At 34.5% G+C, this 9,319-nt stretch overlaps 1 protein-coding gene across 1 annotated transcript in view; it reads right to left on the bottom strand.

The window, feature by feature from the left end:
• The window catches only part of CUBN (cubilin), a 282,087-nt gene that overhangs the window by 230,710 nt on the left and 42,058 nt on the right, over positions 1-9,319 (bottom strand). Inside the window, exons 19-22 of the mRNA XM_006093733.3 lie at positions 9,056-9,234; positions 6,545-6,710; positions 5,980-6,196; positions 2,915-3,045 (exon numbers count right to left, since the gene is read on the bottom strand). Coding sequence (XP_006093795.1) covers positions 2,915-3,045; positions 5,980-6,196; positions 6,545-6,710; positions 9,056-9,234 — 693 coding nt within the window. The remainder of the gene's footprint in view (positions 1-2,914; positions 3,046-5,979; positions 6,197-6,544; positions 6,711-9,055; positions 9,235-9,319) is intronic.

The raw sequence follows: 9,319 nt of genomic DNA, 5'->3' as shown, positions 1-9,319 counted from the left end.
TATTATTACTAATATTAATAATAATAATAATATTATTATAATAATAATAATAATAATAATAATAATAATAATAATAATAATAATAATAATAATAATAATAATAATAATAATAATAATAATAACAGCACTGATAGTAACTTTTTTGAAAGTTATAAAAAAAATTGAGGGCAAATGAGTGGCCGTCCTACAAAGCATAGCGGTGATACTGTTTTTTATAACAGAAAGACTAAAAAAATAAGATGACAACTGAAAAGAAAGTGTCCTAACACCTGCCTATTTCCAGGTGGGAACTCACTTGGACTCTGGCTGCCTGGCGGGCTCCCCCACTGCCTGGTTGTCACCAGCCCAACCCCCACAGCAGCCTCCTTCCTGAGCTAGTCCAGTCCTTCCCTGAGCAAAACAGCAGGCACCCAGGGAGCGGCCAGGCTTAGCCAAAGGTGGAAAGAGAACACTCCCTGGTCTGTGATTTCAGCCCTGCCTGGACCAGAGGCCAAAGTAGTGGTCAGCACCCAGGGAGGCGGACGGTGAGCCTTCCCAGTTTGCCACCTCAGGGTCTTCTCTTTCATCACTTGTCTTTTCTCGTGTCCTCTTTCTTCATCAGTTTCCCTTTCTGTCCAGCTTGCTCCCTTCCTTTTTCTCAACTTACTTTTATTTTACCCGTATCTTATCTTTCTGAAAAAAATATGTAATTAGAATGTAACTTTAACACCCTCCCTGCCAGATTATTTTGCTTGCTCTGGGTTCTTATCGCACTAGATATTGACTGCCTTACAAGCTAGTGTGGTATTAGCAGAGCTGTTTTAGTCATCACAGAGATATGTCTTACTTTTCATATTATTTCAAAAATTCCCATAACATTTCCAGGAGGCCCTGCCTGCATCATATGTTATCTAAGATACAGCTAGCTTATTCATGCAGCAAATTAAACTGTGTTCATATAGTTGATTAAAGCTAGAAGACATCTCAAAGGTCATCAGATTTAATACCTTAATTTTACAGATGAGAAAACTGTGGCCCAGAGAGTTCAAGTGATTTTATCCAAAACCTAATCTAATATTCAGGGTGGTTCTGGCCAAATATATGAGGCAGAAGAAACTACAGAAGGATGGAAAATTGTGTGCACACTGGAATTTCTTGAAAAGTCAATTTTAGTCATTGGATGTTAAACAACTGAAAAAAGTCCAGTGAATAAGTCAATCGTATAACATAACCTGTTTTAATCACTGAGGATTCAATTTCCCGTGAACTTAGGCTGGAAAATGAACCGTTTCCTAGAGAGGGTCCCGCAGGAGAGAACGGTCTAGGATTCCTTCACAGTCGGGATTCTGAAGAGCTCTAAAGCCATGCTACCAAGACATAGAACTTCAAGTACTGCACAGAACAGCAGTTTTGCCTGAAATGAATGGTAGTGTCTCTAGCCACTCTGAAGAGAAATAAATGAAAAATTGGGCAGGGGTTCTGAGTGGGAGATTTTTTAAAAAATTTATTTATTTATTTATTTATGTATGTATGTATGTATGTATGTATTTATTTACTAGAGGCCCGGTACATGAAATTCATGCACAGGTAAGGTCCCTAGGCCTGGCTGGTGATCAGGGCCAACCAGGGCCTTCGGGCTGCTGGCCAGGGCCTCCCTTCCCCGGCTCTCGGCCGGGGCCTCCCTTCATTCTGCACCACCCCCTGGTGATCAGCGCACATCATAGCAAGCAATCAGTCTCCCGGTCCAATTCCCCCAGGGACAATTTGCATATTAGGCTTTTATATTATTTATGTATTTTTTTATTTATGGGAGTGGGAGCTTTAAAAGATGAGCACCTGGGATCTCTGGGCACATGACGCTGTTAGAGGGAGCATGTCCTGGCACCTGTGCTTTCCAAAGGGGCATCAGGGAGCCATACCATGTTTCTGGGGAATCCAAAGGTTAGGATATGCTTGGGAAGCTCAGCATCTGTCCACTATAGACTTACACTGGATAGTATTTTGGACCATTAAATTTCTTTCTAAATATGATGAAAAACCCAGACTCTCTAAACTGGTACACATCCCAGGTGGGAACATAAACATAAACAAACATAATACTCCTAAACCCCACAGGTTTTGGGGTCGGGGCATCTCTGGTTTACATATTACATCAAGCATGTCAAACTCATGGCTGGTGGGCCGTGAGTTTGACATGCTTGTATTACATCAAAGACCCTCCTTGCAAAAGGTAATTGTTCCTACACTGCATTTACAAAGAGCAAAATAATGATGAAAATTAATTAATAAGAAAAATACAATAAAAGTTATAAATGCTGAAAAGGTTCAATTTTATTAAGTCAAATTTAGAAATGTTTATTTTGTCAAGAAATCTTTTATTTCCTGCCATAAAATTCTGTGTAAGTAGCCTCTTATTTTATCTGCTGTTGTTCTTTTTTAATTTCTTAAAATACATATTTGATTTCTTTGGTAGAAGAAATTGAACTTTATTTTGGTAGAAGTTTAAACTCATAGAAAAATTGCAGTAAATAGCTCCTGAATTCCTTTTAGCCAGATATACTGCATATTTGCATGTTGCCCCCATTGCTTTCCCTCCCCCACCCTTTCTCCCTCTCTGACTTGCTCACTCCTTTATTCTCTGAACCACTTAAGAGTAATCTGAAAACACTACATATCTTTAGCCCTGAAAACATAAGTGTATAGTTCGTAAGAACAAAAACATCCTCTTACAAAACCTCCTTCCAATTTTGAAAATTAGAAAATTTTTATCATTGAAACAATACTCATTTAATCATTCCTCTATTTTTAATAGGAAAGATTCTGAAGTCACTACATGTTGTTCTAAATATAGCTTTCATTTGGGGATGAAGTATTTTCATAGTACCATTTAATAATGGAGTAAAGGAACCCAAGTATACAAATGCTGTTTTGTTACCTGCTGATGCATTAGTTGATTCATATTCTATTAAAAAGCCTTCATAAGCAAGGTCAGAGTCAGCCACAAACACAAGCGTTAATGAGCTGTTACTGCTGATAAGAGAGGGTGGGACTGATTTTCCACAATATCTATTTGGAACAAAAACAAAAAAGAACACAGGTTTAAAATCTTTTAGTACACTTTAAATAATGCACCAAAATTAGGACATGTAAAAATAATAATAATATCCCCTATTACCTTTAGGCACAAACCTTTACAAAATTGCAAGTATCTCCCTATTCATGATTACTTCCCTAAAAGTTTTATGTGCGTACCTGGCTATATGACTTGTCGTATAAGTTTAATGAAATTAGAAATTACAAGCTATGCTAGGTCACCATATAGCATATTATTGAACTTATTAACAGAAATGTAATAAACTTTTCACAACAAAAGGAAACCATATGTCATAAACGCATAAAGCACAGACTTGAGTCAGTTCTATCATTTACAGCCATTGTGACTTTGAGCAGGTCACTCAACCTCTATGCCTCAGTTTCTCCATCTCTAAACTGAGAATGATAATAGTAACTACTTCATAGGGTTGTTTTGAAAATTTCATGAGATAATATACTGTATATAAAGGACCTAAAATAGTGCCTAGGATAACAAACCCTATATAGGTAAAATATATTCTCCTTTGACAGCTGGCCTATGCAGAGGTAAGAGTTTGATTACTAAGCCATGTCAAATTTTGGCTGAATAAAAGCAGCTTTATTCAGAAAAACTATTCTAGTCATGCTGAAAGTAGAGTTGTGATAAAAAACATGCCAGGAGCAGTTTTCTAGAGAAACACTTGAAAGAAGGAGTGACTAGATATACCACAGTTTTTTGATCCACTCAACTGATGATGGGCACTTAGGCTGTTTCCAAATCTTAGCTATTGTAAATTGTGCTGTTAAAACTGTGGTATATCTACACAGTGGAATACTATGCTGCTGTAAAAAAAAGGAAATCTTACCATTCACAACAGCATGGATAGACATGGAGAGCATTGTGTTAAGCAAAATAAGTCAGTCAGGGAAAGATAAATACCACACGATCTCACTCATTTATACAATATAATGAACAACATAAACTGATGAACAAAAATAGATCCAGAGACGAAGAAGCCTTGAACAGACCATCAAACCTCAGAGGGAAGGCAGGGGAGGGTGAGGGGTGGAGTAAGAGATCAGCCAAAGGACTTGTATGCATGCATATAAGTATAACCAATGGACTCAGATACTAGGGGGGTGAGGGCATGTGCTGTGGGGAGTGAGTGGCCAGGGAGAGATCAATGGGGGAAAAAGGAGACTTATATAATACTTTAATCAATAAAGAATTTTAAAAAAGGAGTGACTATGAAATAGAAATCTCAAATCAATGCACACTTGGTGAGATTAACCAAATGCAAAGGGAAAAAATAGAAACCAAATATATGGAAATCAGATTGATTAATTTCTGAAGGAGAAAAAGAAAAAATGGTGTGTAAAACTATTTCAATGTTAAAATAGATTTGATATCTTGATAAAAATAAAATTGTATGAATTTATTAATATTTTATTTTTTGAATTCATTAATATTTTAAATGACTCTGCATATGCCCATATCTGCCAAACTGGGCGAGAACATTATGGTAGTTTATGCCATTCAGCAAAAAATATGTGTTTTTCAGTGATTATGAGTCAAGTACCATTAAAAATAAAAAGTTTTTAAAATAAAAGATTCAGACAAATAAGAGCAAAAAATGAAAAGGGAGATTAAAAGCAGGTGAGAAATAAGTTTAAGAAAATAATGGGTAAAGGAAGAACATCTAAAAAGTAGATGAAAAAATGAAATGCAAGAAATTCTAAAAACATTAGAAAATTTCCATTTTTCAACAAAGAGGAGCTGGATATAACTTGAACCTAAAAATACTAAAATACATAAAACAATGGCTTTCAAGACACAAATATCAAACAGCAAAGGTAAACAAGTGACTTGAAAAGCAAAACTGGACATGATCAAACTGTTCCCAAATAACTTCATTGCATCCCAAAACAAACCTCAAGAATACTTATAGGAATACAATAATGTCCAGTGCACAAAAACACAAAATTAAAAATGTCTGGCATCCTATCAAATATTACCAGACATGAGAGGAAAGTATAAACCATAATGAGAAGAAAGACTGACCCAGCAAAACATAGCAAGAAATGCCACAGATGACTGAATTCACAGTCAAAGACATTAAAATAGTTATAACTGAATCTCACAGATTTAGGAAGCTAGAGGAAAACATTAATGTGCAAAGTAGAAACATGGAAGATAAAAAAGATGGCCCAAATCAAACTTCTAAAAGTGAAAACTATAATGTTTGAGATGAAAACTACACGTGGTAGGGTTAACAGCAGAACAGGCATTGCAGAAAATCAGATTAGGGCACTTGAATACATAACAATACAAATTTTCCAAAATGAAACACACAGAGAGCAAAGACTCAAAATCAAATGAACGGAGTATCAGTGAGTCCTGGGACAATATCAAAATGACCTAAGATACAAGTAATCAGAGTCGAGTACTCAAAGTTATTTCAAGAACTAACGGCCAAAAATGTTTCAAATTTGATATAAATTATAAGCTCTCAGATCCAAGAAGTCAACCAATACATTATGCTGATCAGGAAAGCCAGTTAAAAAAAATAGTATGTACAGTATGACTCCACTTCCAGAATATGCAAGCCAATTTACAGTGAGAGAAAGCAGGGCAGTGGTTTCCTAGGGATGGAGGCAGAGTGAGAAATTATCATGGGCAGAAAGAAGGATTTGAGGATAATGGACGTGTGCATTATTTTGATTTTAGTGATGCCTTCATGGGTATACACATATGTCAAAACTTAAATATATAAAGTGCCAAGGCTACAGAGTAGTAATTCAGGAGTGGCCATTGAGAAGCATGATAATCTCACCTGGTTTTTATAACACAACATGGTGGACTTTAACATCCTTCAATGACACAAGAACATTTTTGTGTGAAAAAAAACTAAACCAAAATAATCTCACCTCCCAAGAGATGTCCCAGAACCAGTGTCATAAACTTCCAGATAGTCACTTGTGCAATTGTAATGAAACTCCAGATGAAATCTCCTGAATATCAAATTTATCAGGAAGCCAGGTTGGACTGATATATACCAGGTACAACTGATACCATGGGGGTAGATATTCGGATGACCAGGACTTTGAATAATTCCTGTTGGCTCTGTGAGAGTTTTTCCACATGCTATTGAAGTAAAAATCATAATTGTTAGAACGAGTAACCAACAAGCTACCTGAAAATCAAGATAAAATAATCTGATCATAACTTCTTAAAAGTTCAAAAAGAAAAAGTTTCCTTATATGCTACTTCAGATAACTTGGTTTTAATCTTATTAATAGACATCAATTAACTCTTGCTATGTGCTGATTACAAAATATATATTTTTTCTTTAGAGTGTACATTAAAAATTTACAGTGTAGATAAGTATACATCTACAGTATGGATAGATTTTTTGTAATAGTTCATTTCCATTGTTTACTTATTCTGATATAAGCCTGAGAAACAAAGCAGAAGAAAGTGTCAATCACTTACCCAAATCTTTAGTACTGAACTTAGCCATGAAACCATGATTTTCAGTAGAAGAACTTTTCACAAATATTACATGAAGAAAATTGTATACAGATGTTATAAGCAAAGGTATGTCTGTGCCACAATATTTTTTATTTTCAGTAGAACCCAAAATAGAACTGCTACCAATCTAAGGTTAAAAAGATATATTCAAATTTATTATTAAATAATTATTATGAAAAACTGCTTTAAGAATAATTACTTCTGAAATGTTTTTATTAATATAGTAAAATTCAATTTTAGAATATTTTTGTCATCCCAAAAGAGACTCCATGCCTGTTAGCTGTCATTCCCCATTCTCCTCAAACCCCAGCTCCAGGCAGCCACTAATTTACTTTCTATCTCCATAGTATAGTCTGCATTTCAAATAAATGGAATCATATAATACGTGGCTTTTGTGACTAGCTTCTTTCACTTAGCATAATGTTTTCAAAGTTATGTGTCATTATTTCATTCCTTTTTAATGCCATATAATATTCCATGTGTGGATAAAGCACATTACATTAATTCATTCATTAGTTGATGAACACATAGATTGTTATACTACTTTGCTATTATGACTAATCATTGTAGTCACTCATGTATACATCATTGTGTAGACACATTTTATTTTCCTTGGGTATATACGTAAGAGTGGAATTGCTGGATCAAATGATAACTCTAGATTTAACTTTTTGAGGAACTGCCAACTCTTTTCCAAAGCAGCTATGCCATTTTAAATGCTTACCAGCAATGTACAAGTGTACAAGGGTTTCCATTTCTCCAAATCCTTGCCAACACTTGTTATTATCTGACCTCTTGTTTACAGCCATCCTAGTCGGTATGAAGCACTACCTCATTGTGGTTTGACTTGTATTTCCCTGATGATTAGTGATGTTGAGCATCTTTTCATGTACTTATTGGCCATTTGTATATCTTCTTTGAAGAAATATATATTAATATTTTTGCATATTTTAAAAATTAGGTTCTTTTTAATTTTGATGAAGTCTAGTTTTCCTAGTTTTTCTTTTGTTGTTTGTCTTTTTGTGTCCTATATAAAAAGGCTTTGTCTAACCCAAGGTCACAAATACTTACTCCTATGTTTTCTTCTAGAAGTAAAGGGTTTTAGCTCCCATATTTAGTTCTATGATTCATTTTGAGTTAATTTTTGTGAATGGTATAGGAAGGGGTCCAGTTTCATAATTTTGCATGTAGCTATTCCACACTATTTGTTGAAAAACTATTTTTTTCTCATTGAAATGGCTTGGCACTGTTTTTAAAAATCAATTAGCCACAAAGGTATAGATTTATTTCTAGATGTTCACATTTTGTTCCATTGTTTCATATTTTTATCCTTATTCAAATAACACACTTGATTACCACACCTTTGTTCTAAATTTTAAAATCAATAAGTGTGAGTCCTCCAACTTTGTTCTTTCTCAGGAATGCTTTGGTTATTCTGATTCCTTTGCATTTCCATATGAATTTTACAATTAGCTTGTAAATTTTTGCAAAAGTGCCAGCTGGGATTTTGATAGGGATTGAATTAAATCTTTAGATAAATTCGGGAGGTATTGACATCTTAACAACTTTATGTCTTATAATCCATGACCATGAGCTGTCTTTCCATTTATTTAGGACTTTAATATCCTTCAACAATGGTTTGTAGTTTTTAGAGTGCATGTATTACACATCTTTTTCAATATGTACTCATCAATATTTATTCTTTTTATGCTATTATAAATAGAATTGTTTCCTTGATTTTATTTTCATTGCTAATGTACAGAAAAAGAAATGACTTTCACATTTTGATCTTGTATCCTGCAACTTGCTGAATTTATTAGTTCTAATCATGTGTGTGCATGATTTTTATATATACAAGATCACATTATCTGTGAATAGAGATAGTTTAAATCCTTCCTTTACATTTGAGAGCATTTTATTTCCTTTTCTTGTTTAATTGCCCTACCTAGAATTTCCAGTACAATGTTGAAGTGAGAATAGACATCTTTATGTTTTTATTGACCATAGGGGCAAAGCATTTAGTGTTTCATCATTAAATGTGGTGTTAGTTGTGGGGTGTGTGTGTTTTTTACAGATGCCCTTTACCAGATTAAGGAAGTATCCTTCTATTCTTAATTAGTTGAGTGTTTTTATCATGAAAAGGTATTGGACTTTGCCAAGTGCCTTTTGGCATCTATTGAGGTAATCATGTAGCTTTTTCCTTTATTTCTTTTTACATTAAGTGATTTGGGGATGCATACCAAGCTTGCATTCCTGAGATAAGTCCCACTTGGCTATTATATATAATCATTTTTATATCCTGAGGCATTCAGTTAGCTAGTATTTTGTTGAGGATTTTTACATCTATATTCATAAGAAATATTGGTCTGTGCAAACTAGTTTTGTTTCATGTAACTGATTTGAAGATAATATAACATAATATTTTAATAATATCCAACCAAATATAAATACTCAAAGGTGTTTTACTCTTACCTCAATATAATCTGTATCACAGTGGGCAGAGCTTCCAATTTCAAAGCCAGTGAAGTTGAGAAGAACTACTTGGCTTTGGGGTTGGTGGATAGCCCACCTGCAGATCCTTTCTCCCGGGTACACGTTGGGATAATAGGGCGAACGAATGACCCCTTCTCCAGTTAATTCACCTCCACAAGCTGTAAGTATGAAAGTGAGAGTAGTATTTGTGCAGAGAGAAATGATCTTTGCCCTCAATTTTATTGTAAATTCTAATTATGTGCA

This window comes from Myotis lucifugus, unplaced genomic scaffold (assembly GCF_000147115.1).
Source record: "Myotis lucifugus unplaced genomic scaffold, Myoluc2.0 scaffold_121, whole genome shotgun sequence".
Taxonomy (NCBI): Eukaryota; Metazoa; Chordata; class Mammalia; order Chiroptera; family Vespertilionidae; genus Myotis; species Myotis lucifugus.
Note: the sequence above shows the minus strand (reverse complement) of the source record. Positions and strands in the feature narration are given on the sequence as shown.